This window comes from Atheta coriaria, unplaced genomic scaffold (assembly GCF_025399875.1).
Source record: "Atheta coriaria isolate IRGN ID8LTWV9N9 unplaced genomic scaffold, Caltech_Dcor_3.1 hic_scaffold_6_pilon, whole genome shotgun sequence".
Taxonomy (NCBI): domain Eukaryota; kingdom Metazoa; phylum Arthropoda; class Insecta; order Coleoptera; family Staphylinidae; genus Dalotia; species Dalotia coriaria.
The window spans coordinates 794,924-819,258 of record NW_027045448.1 but is presented as its reverse complement, the minus strand read 5'-3'; the positions used below and the strand labels follow the sequence as shown (position 1 = coordinate 819,258).

Genomic DNA, 24,335 nt, shown 5'->3' with positions numbered 1-24,335 from the left:
ATAACGACACGCCGCCAAAAAATTTAAAAATTCTGTCACCTCTCTTCTCTTCTCTTTCCTTCCTGTATTCTGTTTTTCTTCTCTTCTTATTTCTTCTATTTCTGCTGCTCTCTTTAGTTACTTTTCTTCCTTACTCCTCCACTCTCTTCTACTTATTCTTACTGTTACTTCGTCGTACTCTGCTTTTCAAGTTTCTTCTAACATTTGAATCTTGAATTTTTGTGGTATGCAACCCACATTTCGTAAATTTTCTATTATTTAATAAAATTGTCTCCTACAACTGAGATTCGATCCAGGAACCTCCAGCATGCTAGAATATGCACATGCCACCTGAGCCACAACGCTCACTTATCAAACCCTATTCGTTTCAGGTATAAATGTTGTTCTTTATCTCCGCTTTTTAAAAACAACAACATTTATATATCACTTATACGCATTTCAAACACGAGTGCTAAAAACAACAACAAAAATTAAGTATGAATTTAAACCAAATCGATGGAAGCGCCATCTGGCCGTGGCGGCACAAAACAAAATAGATAGCGGACACTAGTGCAATCTATATGTGATAGAACAAAACATAGTTAAACAGGGCCCACTAGCGCCATCTAGTTTTGGGACTATGAAATAACTCTGAAATCAGCAATGCGCCTGCTTATATTTAAAATAACTAATTTAATTCATTTTCCATTGTATAAAGAATGATAATTACTTACGAAAATGATAAACAAATTCAATATTTACAAGCTGATGAAAAAATCGTTGTCCTTGGACATTTGGATTGCCTGCAAGACACCTAAAACAACCAAAAATTAGTACATCGATACACAAAAATGAGAGTTTCACGAGTATCTCGTGTGCTAATCACACTAATTACTTATGAATATCTTAGGATATTTTGTTTGCCCGCTAGACACCTAAAACAACAAGAAATTAGCACATGCAAATACAAAAATGACATTTTTGCGGGTTTCCCTTGTGCTAATTACACAAATTATATATGAAAATAGTTAACAAATTTAATACTTACAATTTGATGAAAAAATCGCTATCCTAGGATAATTCGTTGCCTGCTAGACACCTAAAACAACAAAAAAATAGCTCACCGTAACACAAAAATTACATTTTTGCAGGTTTCCCTTGTGCTAATCACACAAATTATATATGAAAATGGTTAACAAATTTAATACTTACAATCTGATGAAAGAATCGCTATCCTAGGATAATTCGTTTGCCCGCTAGACACCTAAAACAACATAAAATTAGCACATCGTAACACAAAATTATATTTTTGCAGGTTTCCCCTTGTGCTAATCACACAAATTATATATGAAAATGGTTAACAAATTTAATACTTACAATCAGATCAAAGAACCGCTGTCCTAGGATATTTCATTTAACCGCTAGACACCTAAAACAACAAGAAATTAGCACATCGTAATACAAAAATGACATTTTTGCAGGTTTCCTTTGCGCTAGTCACATAAATTATATATGAAAATCGTTAACAAATTTAATACTTACAATCTGTTGAATGAATTGCCATCCTAGGATATTTCGTTTACCCTCAAGACATCTAAAACAACAAAAAATTAGCACATTGTAACACAAATATGACATTTTTGCGGGTATCACATGTGCTAATCACACAAATTATATATGAAAATGGTTAACAAATTTAATACTTACAATCTGATGAAAGATTCGCTATCCTGGGATATTTCGTTTGCCTGCTAGACCCCTAAAACAAAAAAATAGCATATTGAAACACAAATATGACATTTTGCGGGTTTCCCGTATACTAATCACAAAAGTTATAAATGAAAATGGTAATCAATTTTAATACTTACAATCTGCAGAGAGAATCGCAATCCCAGAATATTAAGTTTGCCCCTAGACACCTAAAACAACATAAAAATTAACATATTGTAACACAAAAATGACATTTTTGCGGATTTTCCTTGTGCTAATCACAAAAGTTATAAATGAAAATAGTAAATAAATTTAATACTTACAATCTGATGGAAGAATCGCTATCCTAGGATATATCGTTTGCCCGCTAAACATCCAAACAACCAAAAATTAGCACATTGTAACACAAAAATGACAGTTGTGCGGGTTTCTCTTGTGCTAATCACACGAATTATATATGAAAATGGTTAACAAATTTAATACTTACAATCTGATCAAAGAACCGCTATCCTACGATATTTCATTTGCCCGCTAGACACCTAAAACAACACAAAAAATAGCATATCTTAACACAAAATGACATTTATGCGGGTTTTCCGTATGCTAATCACAAAATTTATAAATGAAAATGATAATCAAATTTAATACTTACAATCTGATGAAAGATTCGCTATCCTAGGATATTTCGTTTGCCCGCTAGACACCTAAAACAATAAAAATTAGCACATCGTAACACAAATATTAAATTTTTGCGGGTTTCCCTTGTGCTAATCACACAAATTATATATGAAAATGGTTAACTAATTTAATACTTGCAATCTGATGGAAGAATCGCTGTCCTAGAATATTTTGTTTACCCTCAAGACATCTAAAACAACAAAAATTAGCACATTGTAACACAATATGACATTTTTGCAGGTTTCCCGTATGCTAATCACAAAAGTTATAAATGAAAATGGTAATCAAATTTAATACTTACAATCTGCAGAAAGAATTGCAATCCTAGGATATTAAGTTTGCCCTCTAGACACCTAAAACAACATAAAAATTGACATATTGTAACACAAAATGACAATTTTGCGGGTTTTCCTTGTGCTAATCACACAAATTATATATGAAAATGGTTAACAAATTTAATACTTACAATCTGATGAAAGATTCGCTATCCTGGGATATTTCGTTTGCCTGCTAGACCCCTAAAACAACACAAAAAATTAGCACATCGTAACACAAAAATGACATTTTTGCGAGTTTCCCCTGCGCTAATCACATAAATTGAATGTGAAAATGATTAACAGATGTATTATCGACAATCTGATGAAAGCATTGCTGTCCTAGGATATTTCGTTTGCCCGCTACACACCAAAAACCACAAAAAATTAGCGCATCGTAACACAAAAATGACATTTTTGCGAGTTTCCCTTGTGCTAATCACACAAATTATGTATGAAAATAATTAACAAATTTAATACTTACAATCTGATGAAAGAATCTCTACCCTAGGATATTTCGTTTGCGCGCTAGACACCTAAAACAACCAAAAATTAGCACAATCTAACACAAAAATGACATTTTTGCGGGTTTTCCTTGTGCTAATCACACAAATTATATATGAAAATAATTAACAAATTTAATACTGACAATCTGATGAAAGAATCGCTGTCCTAGGATATTTCGTTTGCTCGCAAGGCACCTGTAACCACTAGAAATTTGCAGATCAAAGCACAAAAATGACATTTTTGCTGGTTTTCCGTAGCTATTCATACAAATCATATCTGAAAATGATAAGCAAATTCAGTACTTACAATATGATGAAAGAAATGTTGCCTTAGGAAATTTCGTTCGCCCGCTACACACCTAAAACAACCAAAACTTAGCACTTTCTCGGCTTCCCCGCAGAACATTGTCCATGTCCATTGTCCAATCCGTTGTGCAAGTAATAATACAACCAATATTGTGAGACGTTGCATGCAACCTGTATCTTGCAAACATGCAGTGTAAACAAGTTGATAGAACGCGGTCATCTTGCGACGATTGCAAAGAAAATTGCCGACTTTGTAATAAAATACTAACGTCAGTAATGGCTAAATGCAGTCGATGAACAATTGAAAAAACGCGATTTACCAAATTACAAACTCAAAATTAAATGATGAACACCCGCGAGAAACACGCCTGACCCTATCAACGACCGGCACAAAACTGCACTAGGAACACTAGGCAACACGATCAGCAACGGTGCACAACAACCCGCGATAATCCTGCGCGCACGCCGAAATAAAACGCGCACTATTTGCAACAGACAAAGTCGCATGCAGGATGGCAAACTCAATTAATGCAACTAGAAAACTTGTTTAATGGAATTTTGCGTGCAAAAAAAAATGTTGCTTATTTTTGAGAAAATCTAATTCGAATGCCTCAAGTAACGTGGATCACCATACGACTAGCCCAAATAGTGTTCGTCTTAATGATGTATAATTTTTTTGCTTCATTTTATGTTTAAGCCTATCTAGTTTTAAATTTCCAAATAAAATAAATTAAAGATGTACATAATTATTTACATCAATATCAATTTTCTATTTAATAAAATTACATTTTCTTTCGTTTTTATACCATATCGTTAAAGCCTCTTATATAATCACATGTTAATAATATTTGTAGTACGATGGATGCGCAGCATGGCCTAAATATTGAACATCGGCATTGAATCCATTGTGCTTATCAGCGGTGTAGTGAACAATACGAGTACGACCATCGGGTTGAACAAGCTTATAATGCCCTTTAACAACATCTCCATCACGATGTTCCTCTTGAGATTTAATGTCGTGAGTATGGGGATCCACAACACCGTATTTGTAGGCATATTGCGGATGATGATAGCCATCATAATGGTCATCGTGATGATTATAGTATCCCTCGTGGTGTCCACCATAGTATTCATTGTAATCGTCTCCTAAACCCGAACCATATCCATTTCCGTATCCGTAACCATAACCCGTGTAGGCAGAGCCATAGTGCGGTAAGTAATCATGATGGTCATCGTGATGGTAGTCGCCATGATGATCAAGGTGTTGGCTTATAGAAGCATACGAAGTTGCATAGGGTGCAGCTAGGGCACAACCAACAAGGGCAGCAAGAGCACAAATCTAAATAATTTACAATAAACATATTATACATTATTATATGAAATAAAAAAATAATATTAAACTTAGTTTTTACCTTAAAGTACATGTTTAGGTTTTGATTCGTAATGTTTCACGTTTTAATTGGTGAATGATTATTGGGCAGTATCTGAATCTTTTATAGTTGATATAATTTCCACCTCCAAGTAAACACACCACTTAATGTAAATTAATTATTGCGTTCTATATTTGGTGCACTGGACTTGTACTTGACTCTCAAGAATTTCTTGCTACATAGACTTAGCGCATTACGCAGCAATTTTTTTGCAAGTCAACGCAATGGGCATTACGTACAAATGTCGTAATTGACCATTGATTTTGCACTAAATTCCTGTGTATTGTTTATTCCAATGGCCGATTGCAGATTAATGTGTACAATTATTTTAATTCTTCAAGGTCATCTTGATATTTGCTACTAAAATTACTACAGACGTTATGCACTAATTATTTCATTATTTACTTGGTATAATAGTACATACATATAAAATTATGCAAAATTGTAATTATTTTAATGTATTATTTTTTTTTTCAAGAATTCTTTTTTCTGTGAATCGGAGGAAAACTTGAAATATTGAACTTTTAATTTTTTTCAGGAGAATTACTTGTAATGATTCAATTACACGAGCTGCAGCAGCGTCTGCTTCGACTTGTTTGACTGGCGGCGTATGGGATTTTATATGCTCTTGTGCTGTACCGTAGCAAATTCTCCCTAGACCTGGGCCGTGCGTGTTTAAAGTACCACTTTTTGTATCTAAAAAGGTGGAAAATCAGTTGGTGGAAGCAGAAATAAGAATTTTTTACGAGTTATAGGTTGTTTTGCACACTATGCTTCAAATTAAATAGAAAGTGCTGATTTGTATTTGCTAAGAGTATAGTTTGTTAAGAGAATATGTATCAAGCAAAAAGTAGTAATTTTTTTACAATATTCACCATAAATAACAATTTCGCCTACATGGTATCAATAGTGACTTTAGCTATGATAACATGAATAAATCACAATGCATTCAACTTGTCAGAGTTAGACATTGTTCTCATAAGAGTAAAAGCAGACACACCATTTCTCAATACCTAAAACCATTCATTAAGTAGAATTTAATGGTAAATTGAATGTTGTTACTAACGGCAAGATAACTCTCCAAATTTAAATCGTCCATGTTACCAATTTTTAGTTTTGGTGCTGCTTGAGCTCTCGCTATCATCAACAATACAGAATGACGAAAATCTGGTTGAGTTTTATACCACCAATCAAGATCATAAAAATGGTGTTCCATTGATTTACTCTAAAATGAAAATGTATGAATTACGAATGTATTTTATAAAATGTTGTATTTGTATACCTGTTCAAGAATGATAGTGCCTGCATAGCAAAATATTAAATATTGAAAGCAAACAGTGGTCAAAAGGCTGGCATATTTTGCTAGTACTTCAAATTTTGGTGGAATGCTACAAAAATAGAAATATTTATATTTCAAATATATTTCTTTGGAAAAATATTACCCATCCAATGTTATCATATACAAACAAAATATTAAACTAAACAACGATGATCCAGAATGCACCAACATCATAGGACTATAGAATTTATTAATTTCTTTAATAAACCTGTAAATAAAAAATCTTGTTTTTATTTAAATTTCAAACAATCGATAATTTTCTTACTGCATAACTTGTGCATGTTGTTCAACAATTTCCGTCAGATTGCTTTTCACCAATCTTTTTTCTTCTTCTGTCTCATAGCGTAAGTTTGGAGGTAAGTGATTCTTTTTAATCACTAAAGTCATTTGCTTTAAGGCAACTTTTAGCATCTCCAGATTGCAATATGCATATCCGATAAAACACACAAACAGTCCATCAAATCCCATAACAATGGGGAACAACTCAAAATAACAGAAATAAGTTTGCCAAACCATATTTATCTCATAACACGGACTGCTTTGCAAATTGCAGATATCATAACCCGGAAAAATTAATTCCCGGTTCAACAGACCACTGATCAACATAGAAAAAGCGGTACCCATTACAGCTGACGCAAAAAATTTTAAAGCAGCCATTGCGCGGTCTAATATTCCAGTTATGCGAGTTTCGGTATCAACATCAAACTTGTCAAATTTCCAAAATTTGCCGACTGTATTGATTAAGTTTAAAAGTTTTGACTGATTGATTGATATATAAATACATTTAGCAGCAAGCTACCGGCCCAAAAAATAAAATATAGTGTATTTATTTCAAATATGTAATTGGATCTTACTATAGATGTAGAAGATATCAAATGCACATCACCAAATGTCTCAACACCATGCCAATTAAGAAGTAATTCGAGCAAGTTAATTATAAAAACGGTGACCACTGACGTCCCATTAAGAAACATGAGTATTTTAAAGAAGCAGTTTTGTGTGGTTGGGTCCATACCATTTATGCGGAGCCCCACCAACATAATCTTCATCATATAATGCATTATATGTTTTTCGTTATGATTGTTTAGAAAGATTAACTTGCTAAATCTGCTTAACAATAAAAGGCTGTCAATTAATGGAAACAATTTATAGGCAATTATTAGGCCAAGCATGCAGTACACGTATGGGCAACTTAATTGTACGTTTTGATAATTATAGATGTGTACTATGCTGCACTATATTTAAGTGTTTAAAATCAAGGCAAATATAAAATTCAATCGAAACTGCAAAATTTCATATGGTATCTTATAATTGATACGTATCCGAAGTTCTAAAACTGAAGTTACAGTAATTAATTGGACAAATTTATGTTGGTTTATTTTTTTTAGTTTCAGAGAGATAATTAGTAGTTAAAAAAAATATTTAGTGTTATTAAAACAAAAGATATGTACATGTATAAACTAAGAGCCTCTCTAGACAGTGATTTTTTAAGTTTTTAAAAATTTATACCGCTATTTCAAATATTAGGCGCATCCGTCAAATTTGTACAAATTAGTTATATTCTTAAAGATATTAAAAAAAGCATAAATAATAAGTAATTGTAAATTGACTGGAAATATAGAGGATACACGACCATACTTATTTAAATAAATACAGATTAAATATAATCTTTACAACCCCAAAGACCTTAACAAAGCACAATTGACCAAAATTTTACTGTTTTGTTTACAAAAAATACTGATAGTATAGTTACACCGCACACCAAATACAGTGGATACTATATGTTGTGCATAAATAACATGCTAATTATCCTACAAAACATGTACGAATTTGTTCAAATTTGCATTATATAGACAAACAACATCATGCAGAATAAAATTTAGATAATGAATGATTTTCATTTGTTATTGCACTTTGAAAAATACAATACAGTCAAAAAATAATGAAATAATTAAACAACACAAATCTGCTAAAAAATACATATTTATTAGCAAAAAAAAATCACTCACGTTGAAAAATTTGCCTAGAATTTTCTAATGAAATATGACGTCTGATTTAGTTTGGAATACTTTAAAAACTAAATTATAATAAGTTTTAATTTAAATAAATTAAAATATTACGATTTGGAAATATGTATATAAAAGCGTGCCGAGTTGTAGAAAAAGTGGTGTTTTATCATACTCAAGCACGTCAATACCTTGGCACATAAAATTTATCAACTAAAATGGCTGCAAATAAGGCATTGGTGATTATTCTTCTCTTCACTCTCATTGCAGTTGTAAGTATATTTAAAGGAATTATTACAGCATTTGCATTAAATGTGATTTGATTTAGGTCTGTTCTAAAGCAGTAGCCGTTCCAAACAAAGCGGAAAGAATATGTATTGATTTACCATCGGTTCATTCCTTCCTTAACTACGTCTATTTGGGACTTGTTGGTGTATTGTTTTGCCCAGCATAATTCAAAAATCACACGAGATGCAAAACGTATGCTTTAAAATGGTATACGATTTATTTTTTATGGTATGATTTAATTACGGATATAATTGAGAAGGAAACTTTTCGAATATATTGATTGTCCCAATTTTAATACGTATTTCACATTTATTTTTTATTTTTTATGTTGAATTGCATAAACATTAGAATTATTATTAAGAAATCAATATGGTATAAAATAAATTAACAATGTACATAACACATTCAAAAAGATCTAACCTACTATGCAATTACACTCTCGAATAAGCAAGCTAGTTTGTAAAAGAAACACTGAGTTATTTTTATTACAATTAGGAAATGGCACTATGCTTTGAAAATTAGCATCAACACTTTGTTAGACATCAAACGCTTACTATATGGCATCATCGTCGCTTTCTGCTGACCTACTGAAGTTCTTTATTATTTTGTTCAATTTTTTTATAGTTACTTGAAGCTGTGCAACTTTATCTTCTAGAGATGAAATTCGTGATTGCAACCTTTGTTTTTCGTCAGGTTTTGTGACAGGCCGGTGATTTTCCGGTGCAGTACTATTATTCCCGTAACTTATTCTATCTTCATCAAATGTATGCCTACGGTTCCTTGCATTTAAACGACTGATTGTGTTCAACTGTCCCGAATATCTGCAATCAGTGCAGCATTCGGACCAGAAACTCAAATCGACTTTGGGTATGTTGTCACATTTCTCATAACCACCTTGGTGTTTAGGTAGCACAAACACATTTTCAGTAACATCAGTGATGTTATCGCCGTTGTCACAAAGTGCTCTAGCTAGTGAGTACTGTCTTATTTGGACTAATTGCTCTGGCTTAAAGGTGGATGGATTTTCGTACCAGAAACGATCACCGGCACGCAAACGATTAAACTGTTCGATTAGCAAACAGCGGAATAATGGCCCTACTTTACCACCAGCCACCTGGTCTTCCAAAATGCCACCAACCCATACGTCGATGTTACCCGGGTGACCATAGAGTTCACGTAATTTCTCTCGTACGTTAGGATCAGTTATTTCATTCGCTAGGTCATCGAAAGTTTCAACAGGACTCATATCGCATACTTTTCGGAATTCAACATAGCCGGGAATTGCATGATCCCTTGATCTATGAATATTGATAGCCGCTAAATCTAAAGCAACTGCATGTGCAGTTTCAAATAAACGTTCTGTCAGGTCAGTATTCAAATTTTCTGTAGGTTTCTTTAATTTGGCTGGTACTGAAAATAATCCGCGCATAACCGGATCAATACCGCCCTCATCAAGAATGCGCCACGGAGAAAAGAATGCTTTATGCAAATGTAAATGACCCTCTTTAATAGGTTCAAATGAAGAATTTAATCGATGTAGTATCGGGTTAATTAATGAGTGTCCGAAGCGTAGCGCAGCTGTAGCAAAAACGTTCGCAATTGACGGATTAATGCGTGGATTATATCCATCGTAAGCTCCTAACATTTTCATGCCCTCGTGACCTAAAATTATCGGCAACCAATGCGTGTACGTAATGTGCTGCATTGCGGCACCAACTATTTTCCTAGCTTCGTGATATATCATATCGCCCTCCCAATGTGGATTTAATTGTCGCAATTCCTTCGCTAATCTGTTATGCTCCCGGAACCACAATGTGTGCATTGATATTAAACCGGTTTGTTCATTCGCTCTGATATCACCCGCTAGGAAACAATTCACACTACTTTCGGATAAATCCCGTCTGCAATCCATTTGTCCACCGGAATATGGTAGCAGTGGTTTTCTACCAGGGAATGATACACCTTCACGGAGTTTTCCTAGGTCATTTGTAACATCCCGTAATTCACGTGCCAGTTCGTCTGAGAAACCATACACTTGGGAAGCGTCAATATAAGCAGTTAGTTGATTAATTTGCTCTCTAGGTTGCATATGATCGAAAAATACTGAAGTGATACCCGAACCGCAAATTGCAGATGAGCGGAAAAAATCAATACAACGCCTATTTTTTACACGTGGATCATTGGGTGGAACATCAATTGGGAAGCAGGGTGCAGAGTAATCGCATGATCGTTTACAGTCTATACCGTTCCAGCTTTCAGAACTAACTGCAGGAATAGCATGGTCCAAGTCATGATCTAAAAATTGTCCCCACTGCATAACCATATGAGTAATACGATCATCCGGTGTAATGTCATGGGTGGCAATCAATTTGGTTGATACCAATCGTGAACTAGGTTTGGAATATCCAAAATATTTTACATTTTTATCCCAACCGACAGGAGTGCTAAAGCCATTCTCATAAATGGGTTTTAACACTCGGCGGAATCCAGTAAGCGAAGCTCCCCACATTGGGTTCTGTAAGTTATTACAAGTGCCATCGATACTGCGGTACTTTGAATGGAAGCACATGTCTGTGCAGTTCTTTTTTGGTCGGTGTGCCATGCAGCCAGACAATTGCGCAACGAGATCCAAGTGGTCTGTCGACAAAATCTCCTTGTAATTGAAGTCGACCGTGTTGTTCATTTTCATGCCTTTCTGCACATGCTTTCTAATATTAATCAATGTGCGCTCATAAACTTCAGCGGCGCGAGCCAGCTCTCTAGCAGGCGCATTAGGATATCGAATGATGCGAAACAAATCGCCAACATTATGGTTTTTGTTCGCGAAGATATCCTGTAACGTCTTGTTAATAGCTTTATCCACCTCTTGAGAAGCTTCGACAAAAGCAATTTTAACAAATTTATCGCCCACGCTACCAAAGTTGCCAATGTTCAGTTTAGTATGCGAGTCTTCTTTTACGCTGACATAACCAGATGCAGTCGCACGTCCGTATTCGTTGATGGCAGTGCACTCGTATCTGCCTTGGTCTTCCAAAGCGATGTTGTAGATGTATAAATTACCGTTTATTGACTCCCGCCACCTACCAGTCCTTTGTAATGATGCCCCGTCTTTCCTCCATTGTACGCTCGGCGTAGGTTTTCCTTCGCCTTTGCATGGAATCTCAATAGTGGCACCAACCAGAGCCTCGACGTTGTATGGTTTATAAAGCAGCGTAGGCGCGCGGTATTGTGTTTCTTTTACTGATAAATTCGCATCGACAGTGCGCCTGCCCAACTCGTTTTTAACGCGACAGGTGTAGACATTGCTATCGGATTCACGAACATTCGGAATTTCTAACAACCTTCCATTTTCTCGAATTATATGTTTGTTTCCGTTCCGCAGCTTGGTGCTACCAAGGTACCATGCAAATTCAGGCTGAGGCGATCCACTTGCATCGCATTCAAAACGCACAGTTGTTCCAGCATCGACGTTCTGTGACTGTGGCAGTACAGTGAAAATTGGTAATGCTAAAAATTACATAAATGTTGAACCATTTACTTATATTAAGATAATAATTTATGAGACGCCTTTCTTGAGAATTGCCACTTTGTTGATCAGCTATTTTGGACTTGGCTGCAATTGCAACATTTTTGACTTTGAGTCAATAAAGCTGATTAACAGGTGCTTTTCATTTGTCGTCAGGTGTCTGCAACTATTTTAATAACTTACAATTAATTATTATTTCAGCAGTAGCTGATACTCTTCCTAGATTATTAGCAGCATCACATCGATAAATACCATAATCGCTTGGACTCAACGGACGTATCGTAAGACTCCCCTCCTCATCTTGATAATACCTACTTCTGATGTCTAAAGTGATGCCGTTCTTCGACCAAGTAATCTCCGGCTTTGGAGTGCCCGAGGCCTTACAGTCCAATTTCACCTCATACGTGTCTTCGCGGGCGGTGACGCTCTGAGGCGTGAGGATAAATTGTGGTTTACCTGCAGCGTATGCAAACAAGATGCGCATTTAATGAAAGTGCCACATACAACAAGTTTTACCGTTAGTTTCTTCAGCGGCCCGGCTCTCTGGTCGAAACACCACCATGCGTGCCTGTCGCGACTTAATTACACCATCGTTATTCTTGGCCATGCACTCATAGACACCAGAGTCCGACTCGACGGTGTGCTTAATTTTGAGGCTGCCGTCTTCGTCGATCTGAAAACGATCGTCATCTTCGGTCTGCAGTTCGTTGTCATCCTTCATCCAGGTAATGTGAGGAGAAGGATCGCCTTCTGCATGACATTTGAATACTGCTACGCCACCAAAAGATATTTCCAAATCATCGGGTCCTTCCATAATAGCAGGTGCTTCTACATATTAATTAAATTATTATAATTCAAATTCTAACACTCTATGCTTACATCTTGTTCGAAATCGACACTTACTGCAATGAAAGTCGGATGAAGCCATTCCCTTCAACGCCTTACCGTACATCTCATTAGGATATTTGCAATTAGCCGCGACAAGCATAGACTGCTCGTTAATCATGTTTGCCAACCAGGCGATTCGACAATCGCATACCAGTGCGTTGGAATCAAGGCGTAGGCGTGTGAGTTGTGGAAGATTTTCGAAAGCGCCATGCGGAATATGCTTGATTTTGTTTTCATACAAAAACCTAAAATTACGGCACGTCAATTAAATCAATTAAATATTCATAATGTGCAAATAAAGCTGAAGTTGAAAGCTTACAATCTGTCGAGGGACGGCAAATTTGAAAAGGTTCCCACTTTGAATTCCTCCAAATCATTATTGTATAAATATCTGAAAATATTTCGTTACTCAGGAATTTTACAACTTTACAAATTTAGCATGTGCAAAGATATAAAAATAGTTCTAAATGTAAAAACTACATAACTCAGTTCTAAACATCATAAACGCTTACTGCTCGGATTTATTCGAATTTCGATCATTTTCGAAAATACACTTTGTTTTGACAGAGCTCAAGCCGTCAAAATCAATATGCTCGAAACATTAAATAGAATGTACGCAAATATGAACCTGAGCAATGCGGCTAACGTAAATATCGCTATAAATAAAACAAATTTAGACGTAGGAATTATGTTTACACATTTGCATCATAACTTGTGATGCAACATCATAAAAATGCACATCTCGTTAAAAAAAAACATGTGCGTAGATCCGGAAACTTACAAGTGTTCCAATCGAGGCAGATTTTGAAAAGCATGCGCTTCGATGGTCCGGATGCGGTTCTTGTATAAATATAAATGCTTCAATTGTGGCAAGCCGGCAAATACGCCATCCTTCAGGGTCGTCAATAGATTGTTGCTCAGAAGCAAGCTGCGGATGTGTTTTAATCCTTTGAACGTGCCCGGCTCGATGTTGCGGATTTTATTGAAGCGTAAATCTCTGAAAACCCAATGCATTCATATAAATACAATCATTTAAACCAAAGTACATAAAAAGTGCCATTTTGTTGTGATATATCTCATTAAATCCCAGTACACAAGCATGCGGCGACTAAATGAGTCATTAAGTCATTACAGATCCGCGTTGTTCGAATACGCGGGTAGAGAGCGTGATTAAACGTTGTTAAGCTCAGCTTTGGCTTCCATTCGCTTTAATGCACTTTGATTGCGATAAGCTTTAAACTGAGCTCGATGACTCGAGCGCAAAGTACGCCACACGCTCACGTTCTACAACCTGAACATGATTCGTAATTATTTTCATTTCATATTTGCGACTGGCATGCGAAAGTACATGCAAAGTACTCTTACAGCAAATATGGCGTCTACCGCAGGAGACTTTAGTTGCCCTTTTATCTCAACTCACTCGCTTATTGCCTGAATTAATATTTATCATTTGTTGGTTTTACTAGATAGTTTTACAGTTTACCTTTACTTAATTTCGTTTGCGTTGCGTGGATGGAATTAATTGATTACTGAATAATAATGGCCCGAAAAGATATCCAATTACACCAGGGTATAATAAGTCTAGCACGCACGAATATCAGATTTTAAATTTACGATTTAGATTCAATCGCTAAACTCTACAACACGCTTGAAGTTGTAACATTTATCGCATACAAGAACTAACCTAAAAATATTTATATTTTTAAGGTTAAAATTTTATTGGTTATGAAACATGCAGTATTTATTATCCAGATTTCAGTTTAATCTTTAAACCTCTCATCGTGCGGTACACGAAGTTTGAAAACAAACACACCTAAACGCTGTATGAGATATGGCGTGTAACGTGCAAAGTAAACTCTAATCTCTAAATCAAACCCAATAACATATTTTAATGGACATGCCAAAGGTGCACCAACCAAAGGTGTACCTATATATTACCCGCGTTCTTGGCGGATCGTGTTTAGGCGATTATGAGCTTTCGCTTGTTACGAGCGGCCTTAAGCATAGTAGGTGCCTTACCAAAACACATAAATCGTTTCCGGCGATAGTTCTTGCACCGCGCTTCTCATTCTATTAAAAAAGAAGCGAGTTGTTTGTATGTAGATAAGTAAAAATGCTCATTGAATAGTTGCCTAATTTCGAATCATGGATAGGAATAAATGCGAGCAGTTCAGCAGATTTGTTTGATTCGTCGATTAATCCAAATTAATTTGCAAACGTAACAATTCGTGCGGTACGCATTCATTTCACAATGCAATCGCAAACAAATGCATTAATTTAATCGATGATTGAATGCAATAAAACGTAATAAGTGGTTAGACACAAAAATAAATCAAGTTCATTTCTTTGCTAATTGAATTAGACGCTTTTGAATTTGATTATTCAATTGTGGTGCGCCAAGGTTTATTTGACCATTAGTGTCGTTCGGAAATGTTTCAGTGCGTTGATTAATCGACGATACAAATCATACTGAAGTGTAATAGTGTGGTAAGCAAATAAATTTTATATTTTATGGCTTATTGATAATTGAAAAATTGCATGTGGCAAAGTTCTACATCTTTCATGTTGTAATGTATAATAATAAAATATATAAACATTTCTTGTTTTGAAAACAAATGTATGGTAATTACTTTTCGTACGTTTATATTTTTATTTCAGAATTTCAAAATTACACCAATCACAATAAATTTCATATATACTTATCAAGAGTGTTATTGCACCAAAATTAAATTTATGAAATTTCCGGAATGAAACAAGCATTGATTGCACACGATCTATTTAGTTGAAAAGGTCACAGAGCATTTAAATATTCGATAATTGATTGAATAGTTGAATTGAATGTAAATTCCTTCCTCAATCTGTACTTTTGAAATGTGTAACATGGATAACAACAAAGCCATTGAGCAAGTCACCCATGCGTGTAATTCTTTGGCAGTTCTGCCTAACGGGCAGGCAACTTTGTAGCCTGTCCGAGACTGTATAAAAACTACACACACACACACACATCAACTACAACACGATGCAAAAGTGACAGATTTTACATTTTATGGCAGGCGTATATAATGCCTATCATGTAAATCAATCAACTCTCTCTCTATCTAACTGATATATACCCGACAATTTGTGTTAATCATGCGAATTTGCACCATGCGGCACACACAAAGCAATTTTTAAGCAAAAATATATTCATGTAAATGCTTATTTTCTACTTGAATAAGTCACAACTCACTATCAATTTCCTAGACAGACAGTGTTATAAATTAAATCTAAGCGCGAACATATTTACAAACAGCGGGGTCTTCGCCATGTCGCTTTCGGCAATAAATTCTATTCATAGTAAACTATAGCAAAGTATATTTTGATGCTAAAGGCTAAGTATTGCTATTTTAGGTATTGCTTGATAGTTGCGCGAATATTCTTTGCTCAAATCAAAAATTATACACATGTTGATGCGTTTGTTGTTGTTATTTATTATAATATCGTGTGAGAAGCACTAACAGAGAGTACTCGTATATGCACACTTGGTTTGTACCAATTGATTAATGGATTCTAGAGAGTAAAGATCGTTTATTGTATTGTTACGAGTGACTTATAAGCTTATAAGTTATGGAAATCTGTTCATTATATCTCCTTCATTATTTTTAGATAATTCATAAAGCTATTAGCGTCTACTTCGAATGGAATTTATTTGAATATTAATGCATTAATAAAAAAAACATTAATGATTTATTGTAGGTAGGTAGGAAGGTATATATTTGATTATCTTATACACAGTTAAAGTAAAATTCTGTACAAAAAAATGACGAAACGTGTGGAAAAAATTAGTTTTCAAAAAATCTAAGCGGAAATTTCTTCACTGGAAAATATACTCGCGTTTTTTTTTAAAGTGAATAAAATATTAAATTCCAATTAGTTCCAGAAAACTATATAACCTTCATATCTCGGAACTGAAGTTGATGATTTTAGAATTATTAAAGTTCACAACTTTATGTTAACAAAACTGAGACACGTTTTAGTGCAAAAATAGTAAGAATCACTTATTAACGTATATTCCCAAGTTTATTATACTTTATTTAATTGTAAAATATTTACCATTAAAGCAATTATTACAAACATATTATACGAGTGATCAATCTGCGGTTGTAATTAATATATTAATTACAATTACCCACTCCTGTTAATAAAACTTCAACTTAGATGATTATCTTCCTTGATAAGTACCCAAACGCCTTTCAATAAACGCGCATCATAACTACTAGTGACTGGAGTCAGTTTTAATTATACAACAACAATAAAATTCGATCAACTCGCTAAAGTTCAACAAGAACTTTTTAATAGTTCAACTCGACGTCTTGCGCGTCTCCCGTCTACATAAATTCAGCGAGTGGCCGACTTACACAAACGGCACTGCCACACTAGCGAAATAACGTTCAGCTAGAGCTAGGCAGTAAAGAAAGATTACTTAATAATTAACAAAACGCACTTCGAAATCAATCATTCTCAATCAACGCAAACGAACGAGAGCGTATCCACAAAGGAGGCGCTCGAATGCCGAAGCAGTAAGCAGCGTGCTCCACACTGGATATTCAGCATACTCGAATGTCAAGTAAGATTTATGAGGTTATTATGGAGTTATATTTGTATCGCATTCGAATAATATATTGTTGATACGCGCGTTGATAGTATTGTGGCAATACACAAGCGCGTCCGTTAATTGATGATCTCAGTTCGTTTTCGCCATTCGTCACACATTACCAAATTGTGCGTAAGAGTGCGCAACGTGAGCTCCAATTCAGTTATCGATATGCATGCGCCATGAAATCATAACATTTAGAAACTAAAAATAATTGTAACTGTTGCATTGCCATACATAACGAGCATGAAGATAACCTTTTGAAAATTGTTTTCGCAAAAATTCGACCTGGTTACAGCTGGCGGTTAAGTGCAAACCTTCTGCCAAATAATTAAAAGGAAACCACATTCAATCATTTCAAAAATGCAGCAACGTTGTAAATTTAAAATAAACTTTATAAATCAACCAACATAAAGTAAAAATCAATTTTGATTTCGGCAAGAAACTATTAAAATTCAGTGCACAACTTATTTTGTGCACTTTGCGGCAATTCGCCTACATTATTATCATCCTAATCAGTAAATTACTTACGTAGTTATTATTATTTAATTTTCGCAATTTTTAGTGCACCTGGTTATGTGTAACTAATACTAAACATAAATAATTTCCGTAAATAAATGATTAACATTTCAATTTCGTTTTATTGCTTTCCTGACAGCTCGTTTTCTTCTTCAAAAAATTCAAAAAATCCAAACTTCACCGTCACCTCACGAAAAAAACTAATTCAAAGAGCATAATAAAAAACAACAAAACACGGGCAGATGTGTTAAGCACAGTACCAAAGTGTTAAATATTTACATACGAATGCTGCTTCCAACAGCTTTTTCAACCCATCACCGCGCGTAAATCACATTTTTTATTTATAGGTGCGCGTCGTTCCCACATTCGTCCAAACCAATTTCCATTCAGTTTTAAGAATACTCGCAGATGTAAATATTTCACTTCATTCTAAAATCCTATTTAGTCAAATACTTTAATCTCTAGGTTATGAGCGTCATATCTGTGATTTATTCCAATTTGATCGCCGTATTTATTACCTAAGTTATGACTTTAAATACATGTTTGTAATGTGTGCGTGTCACAATGTCCGAATTCAATTTCAGTCTAAGCTTTATGATGACATTCTTATATGATTACAATAATGCTATGACTTTTGTAACGGCAACAAACATAAAGATAATTTAAATTGAAAATGTGTTAATAATCAATTTTATAACACTGTTTGTACTGTTGGTCGCGATGCCATGCAATATATAAAACGTTTTATCGAGCGATAAATAATGTTATTCACTTAAGAATCGTGTTTTGGCCGTGGCGGGCTGAAACGAGTCAGGTTTTCGAACTTAATTACCGGTTGCTGTAAATGCTGGCGCGCTCGCTGTATTAATCGCCCATTCAGGCGCTAATTACGCGCATTATGGCCGAAACTTGTGACCGGAACACCATTTTACATCACATTAAAACCCAGTATTGAAGTACAGCTGTATATGAGTTGAAAAAAAGGCCAAAGTAGGGCGAGAAGAAAAGCGAAAGTAAGTAGGTACTACAGGGATTAATAAATTCAGAAAATATAAATATTTTCCCAAATCGAAGTCAAAAATATCATTTTACTGCATAGGGACAGAAGTGTAATTTGAAAACTTTCACCTTGAAAAGTAAAAGTAAAGAAAATAAATTCTTATTTGATGGTATGATGGATGACGAATGACTTTTGTTCTTCTTTATTTTGCTGAAAAGAAAAGTTGAGGTGCTTTAAATATGATTTGTGTGAGGTTTTAATTAAGATATCTTCTATTCAAACCGAACCATGCTGTGTTTCAATTATTTTCTTCTGAATGTATTTATAATTAAAAGTTTTCCAAGACTTCTTCATTCAATATAAGATCATTTACTTTGGTTTAAGGCTTGTTTGGTTTAATTCTGGTTGCGGAATAATATTTTCAATTAATTATTTGACAGTTTATTAAACATTTCAGCTCCTACCATAAATAAACATTCATATTTATAAGCAAATTCTAAATGCAGCGTAAAAATTGCATTCGACTTTATTTACTCAATTTGTCATCACTGGCAAAAGCTTGGAATCACAGTTATTTGATGTATATTATTCATTTTCCGGCACTGTAGTAAGTGGACCGTCTCGGGCCATTTCATCTATTTTAATAGATCGTAATTGTGTTGATTAAAATGTACGAGACACTCTTTAATTAAATTTAGAACGCTTATTTCCACGTGCGGAAGTGTTGCGTGCTGAATTGAGGCCAAGAGAACAATATAACGATGATACGCGCGACCAGTGCGTAGAGCAATAAATTCTTAGTATTGTGTCAATGGAAATATATATGATCTCAAAGAGAGAATGGAAACGAAAAAGAATTGCACTCTTTTACAGTACAGTAGATTTTCGCGTGCTCGTACGGCCGTCGTTATGACAACCCCGGATGGCGTTTACTTTCAGGCACGAATTGAAAATTGTATTACACCAGTGCCATCGCAGATGGAATATCGCATTACAACTCGCGACATAAAATATGAACGCAACAAAGCCGAGAATTGTCGGGACGAACTATGCGAAATCACAAAGTGAATGCCAAATAGACACGTTTTGTTGTTATAGCCGCTCGCAATCACCCGCTAACGCAATGCTGGCAAAACGAAGTTGGACATAATGGCGCACTTTGTTCTTATCGTGCAGAGCGTCAAACTTGGGTGCCTTCAAAGTCTAATTGAAAATTTAAATCAACGTCGCGAGCTCGTTTCAAAACAGACAAAACGCACTCCCGTCGTTTGGATTTGTTTGACTAAAGTTGATTTGTTCGTTTGGTGTTATGAAAGTTATCAAATTGAAAATGGATGTTATGTTAATTACGTGTTTTAAACTTCAACGGTTAGATATTTGGCCAAAACAGTGAGAAAATAATAATTTTGTTAATGTTTATTTTAAAAGTCTGCATTCAACAAAACGTAAAATTTTCTAGTATTTATTTTATTCGGTGAACTTTTATCCTTGAACAGTCGATGTTGCAAAGTAAACGTAAAAATCAAGCAAAAAGACAAACAGTCAGCATACCACATGACCATATAAGAATAGCAAAATATCTCTAGCATTACGAAGAATATAAGAATAGCAAAATATCTCTAGCATTACGAAGAATAGCATACTCTACGTTTCACATAAAGATAAGCGTTAAATAAACTGACAACTAAACGAAATTAAAAGTAAAATAAAAATTTGCTTGCTTACCGATATTATAAACGAAGTAACTTAATACGTAATTCGAAAATATTACATAGTCAACATTACATGACCGTACGCTGTTTGAATCTGGGAAGAACTATATTCCAGCGTTATAAATAACTACAAATATATTAGCGTTAAACTTGTGAAAGACATGCACGCCATAAATTATTATAATTTAATCAACTTATTAATTATTCACACATTCGAAGTTTAAAATTTTCTCACATCACTTTACCCATCCGCCAGTCCACCAGCTTAATGTAAATGTCATGCAGAAGAACTTCACGTGTGGTTGACAGCTATTAATGAATATAAATTAGCAGCGCCATTGATGAATTGTCAATGAGTCACGTTCGACTCATTAAGAGCTGCTTTACTCCCTGCGAAATGATCCAGGATAAGGACTAGGCATGCGTCGGAAGAACAAACTCAAAGGTAAGTACCAAAACATTAGTATACACACACATATTGATTATTTATTCTAAGCGGTACTTATTCACTTAACGCGATTCGCACATCTGGCGATAAATTCGCTGAATGTGTTTATTTAAATATTTAGTTAATTTATTTAAATATTCACACAGTCCTCATTAACTCATATCCTTCTTAACTGATAACATGATCTGCCTATTTAGGAATAAAAACTGCAGCTTAATTTAATGTTCGGCTCAGTGTGTTCTCAATTAGTGTCCAATGTCGATGAGAATATTCGCAATTACGCAACGACTAATTGAATTCTTTTGTGATATGTCGAATTGAGTTAAATATGCGCAGTGGAACGGTTGTAGTACTCGTATATGTAGTTTATTGTTTGCTATACGAAAATTCGGCCAGATGTTTAATATCTCGTTTCGAGTTTTTAAATTTTAATTACGCGCAGACATAACTCGCATGTGAAAACAATCCGCTGGCTTTGCTGGTTGTAAATATTGCATGACACAAACTTTAGGTCAAATATTGAGTTTGTGGCTGTTTATTTTTATTGCCGTTAATGTTTAAACCAACAAAGAAATGATTTGCTCAAATTTGTTCCCGAAGTTGGATAAATTTGCACTATAAACGAAAATATAAGTAAAATTTTGTGTGTAGATTAGTGCAAAATAATAACAAAACTTTAAAGGATACCAAATACTTTAGGATTGAATATTCCTATTATGCAACTTTTAAATTCCACTAAGAATTATGTATTTCACCAAAATACTTGCTCAATCAAAATTGGATTCTGATATTTACTTCGTAATCAAATCACTTTATATTCCAAGAACTTTTATAACATAATCCATTTAAAGTTCACAATTAATTATGTGCTGACATTTTTTGTCAACATTCAAAACTCGAAGCATCGCATCGCTCTTATTTATATTTATAAGAAGATTATAGATTACATCATTTGGCTGGCTGCGTATTTTGATACATCCAATTAATTATTTTCATTCGCATTAGAGTTATTAAGTGCTGAATATTATTATAGTAAATATAATAATAATTTAAAAGTTTTAATTTAATATCTTGGAAAGGATTTGTGCTCAAATTTTATCATCCTCCGTGAATTATTAATTCTATAGTTGTCTATATAGTGTAAGTATAGATTTTTTCATCAGATATTATAAAAACTAATAAAAATTAATTAAAGTTATTGCAAATTGTAGGGAAATAGTTCTGTTTAATATCTACTAAAATTTATTTTGTAAGTGGATAGATTTACGAATCATTAATTAAAATCTAATTGATGAATATAAAATTATAGTTGGGTTATCGTTAAAAAAACTTCTAATCATGTAAAAATTCAATAGAAACAAATTAAACAATTTTAAAAAATTGTACTTACAGTAAAGTAGTCTGTGATGACACCTTGGGCACCTCTTCCAAATTCAATTGCATGCATCTGATGGTTCGACGGAAGCAAACGCATTGGTCCGGACACGGTAAACTGGAGTAGTTCCGTTTCTGCCCATCGGTAAATCCGGCAAACACCGCGAGAACCACGATCGCAAACGCAGTGTACAGGCGCATTATTAGATAAATCGAATGGCAGTTATATATCTATTTGTGTTATTAAAATAACATGCTTCCCAATAATTTTGGAAACAATTTGAACTGGGTTGTTAAAAGTTCGCGCTTTGCACGTTTTTCACACGCACGGCGGGCGCGGAGCTGTTGCTGGTCCGTCGTCCCCGCAGAGACTGAAACGAGAAGTGGCAAAACGCAAACAACGCGCACTCCTGCTGCCAGAGTTGCCTCATTCGAACCTGCTTCGCCCGTCGTGCAGGCTCATATCGTCTTCTACCGTCGTTAAACTTCTCTTTTTCTCTTCCGTTGAAGAAGAATCAGAAACAGCAGCCGACCGTACGAAAACATAACAAAAACAAACATGCGCTTCGACATGGGCCGCCAGTTCTCCAGTCGGTAGTAACATGGTAGCGAAATGAACTTGCAACTCTTCCATCCTGCTTCACAGCTGATTACAATGTATTCAAGTCAACGATCAACCGGAACGTCATTACACACTCTCGCGGGTGGATTGTTTTCGAATGCGTGCTGCAAGCGCTTCCGTTGTTAATATTCGTCGCGCAGTTGATTGACTCGCTTAACTTTTCGTGTGTTGTTCTTTGCGCTGGCGTGATGTGTAGTCGTCGAGTCCTTGTGGTTATTTTCAGCGTCGAACGTGACATTTTGAAAAATCAACGCATGCACCACGCTTAGTTTCTTAACATTTGCTAGACCGGCCACGATTATGCCGTCTGCTTGTTGCGGATTTACGAGCACCGGCCTGACATTTCCCGAATTTTCCAGGTCAGTGAAAAGCGCGTTTTCGCGTGTTTATTTCGTGCTCGTTAAAATTATCCAAATACGAAACGACAACTGGTTGTTTCGCTTCGTTTGCATCAGGGGAGAAATATGTTTCCCGCTCGCACGGATCGCACATGTCGAAAACTATTTCCTTAGGAGCGCAAATTACACGAAACTAGGCGGCGTTTACGACGAAAAATATATATATATTAGGGTGTCCGTTATTTCCCAAAATGGATTTTATTTTTCAGACGCCCCTCAAACTTTTAGATTTTGACCTAAAAAAAAATATGAGACCCATTTCAGCCCTTAAAATTGATATTAAACCGTGCCTAAATCATAATCCTTTTCTCATTTAAATAACATGGGATTTCCTGACGTTTTGCATTTAATTTTATATCTCCAAAGTAAATAAACCTACAGCTTCGACAAAGACATATTCTAATGCAAAATTTTACCCTCTACAAAAAAGATCTCTTTGGTTTTTTGCTTAAAAACATTCCTGTAAAAGTTATTTGCGATTAAAGTTATACACATAGTTTATAATCTCATTTACAGCAAATTCTAACTGCGCCACCTATAATCAATTGATCGAAACTAGAGTTTATGTTACAATAATCGCGTATCGAAAACGCGACTTAATCTTTGAATAACTTTTACAGGGTTGATTTTATCGAAAAAAGTATTCAGACCTTTTTTGT

At 34.8% G+C, this 24,335-nt stretch overlaps 3 protein-coding genes and 3 long non-coding RNA genes across 9 annotated transcripts; 1 reads left to right on the top strand and 5 right to left on the bottom strand.

Annotated features, from left to right (window-relative positions):
- Positions 1-725: 725 nt before the first annotated feature.
- Positions 726-1,726, bottom strand: LOC135794172 (uncharacterized). The gene is made up of 5 exons (XR_010548820.1): positions 1,687-1,726; positions 1,522-1,573; positions 1,357-1,408; positions 1,192-1,243; positions 726-1,078 (listed from the first exon to the last, which is right to left on the bottom strand). It is a non-coding gene; the product is annotated as an uncharacterized lncRNA (long non-coding RNA).
- Positions 1,727-2,010: 284 nt separating this feature from the next.
- Positions 2,011-3,873, bottom strand: LOC135794011 (uncharacterized). 3 transcript variants are annotated; one of them, XR_010548767.1, is made up of 9 exons: positions 3,495-3,873; positions 3,331-3,391; positions 3,166-3,217; positions 2,834-2,885; positions 2,669-2,720; positions 2,506-2,557; positions 2,342-2,393; positions 2,177-2,228; positions 2,011-2,056 (listed from the first exon to the last, which is right to left on the bottom strand). It is a non-coding gene; the product is annotated as an uncharacterized lncRNA (long non-coding RNA). The 3 variants fall into 3 exon arrangements; XR_010548768.1 differs by having other exon boundaries at positions 3,331-3,464; positions 3,547-3,873; XR_010548769.1 differs by lacking the exon at positions 3,331-3,391.
- Positions 3,874-4,294: 421 nt separating this feature from the next.
- Positions 4,295-5,318, bottom strand: LOC135793176 (adult-specific cuticular protein ACP-20-like). The gene is made up of 2 exons (XM_065304004.1): positions 4,906-5,318; positions 4,295-4,832 (listed from the first exon to the last, which is right to left on the bottom strand). Exons 1-2 carry the CDS (start codon positions 4,915-4,917, stop codon positions 4,332-4,334), a joined length of 513 nt encoding a protein of 170 aa, XP_065160076.1. The 5' UTR covers positions 4,918-5,318; the 3' UTR covers positions 4,295-4,331.
- Positions 5,319-5,453: 135 nt separating this feature from the next.
- Positions 5,454-7,745, bottom strand: LOC135793175 (odorant receptor Or2-like). Of its 2 annotated transcripts, XR_010548549.1 has the most exons (7): positions 7,117-7,745; positions 6,528-7,057; positions 6,366-6,470; positions 6,206-6,311; positions 5,990-6,148; positions 5,799-5,936; positions 5,454-5,619 (listed from the first exon to the last, which is right to left on the bottom strand). XR_010548549.1 is itself a non-coding variant. In XM_065304003.1 (6 exons), the coding sequence occupies exons 1-6, from the start codon at positions 7,432-7,434 to the stop codon at positions 5,862-5,864; spliced, it is 1,293 nt and encodes a 430-aa protein (XP_065160075.1). In that variant the 5' UTR covers positions 7,435-7,745; the 3' UTR covers positions 5,719-5,861. The 2 variants fall into 2 exon arrangements, 1 of the variants encoding a protein (XP_065160075.1); XM_065304003.1 differs by lacking the exon at positions 5,454-5,619 and having other exon boundaries at positions 5,719-5,936.
- Positions 7,746-8,427: 682 nt separating this feature from the next.
- LOC135793177 (uncharacterized) lies at positions 8,428-8,956 on the top strand. The gene is made up of 2 exons (XR_010548551.1): positions 8,428-8,540; positions 8,597-8,956. It is a non-coding gene; the product is annotated as an uncharacterized lncRNA (long non-coding RNA).
- Pxn (Peroxidasin) lies at positions 8,846-23,045 on the bottom strand. Its single transcript, XM_065304000.1, has 7 exons — positions 22,673-23,045; positions 13,752-13,967; positions 13,290-13,361; positions 12,986-13,215; positions 12,599-12,910; positions 12,266-12,538; positions 8,846-12,063 (listed from the first exon to the last, which is right to left on the bottom strand). Exons 1-7 carry the CDS (start codon positions 22,855-22,857, stop codon positions 9,110-9,112), a joined length of 4,242 nt encoding a protein of 1,413 aa, XP_065160072.1. The 5' UTR covers positions 22,858-23,045; the 3' UTR covers positions 8,846-9,109.
- Between the last annotated feature and the right edge of the window lie 1,290 nt (positions 23,046-24,335).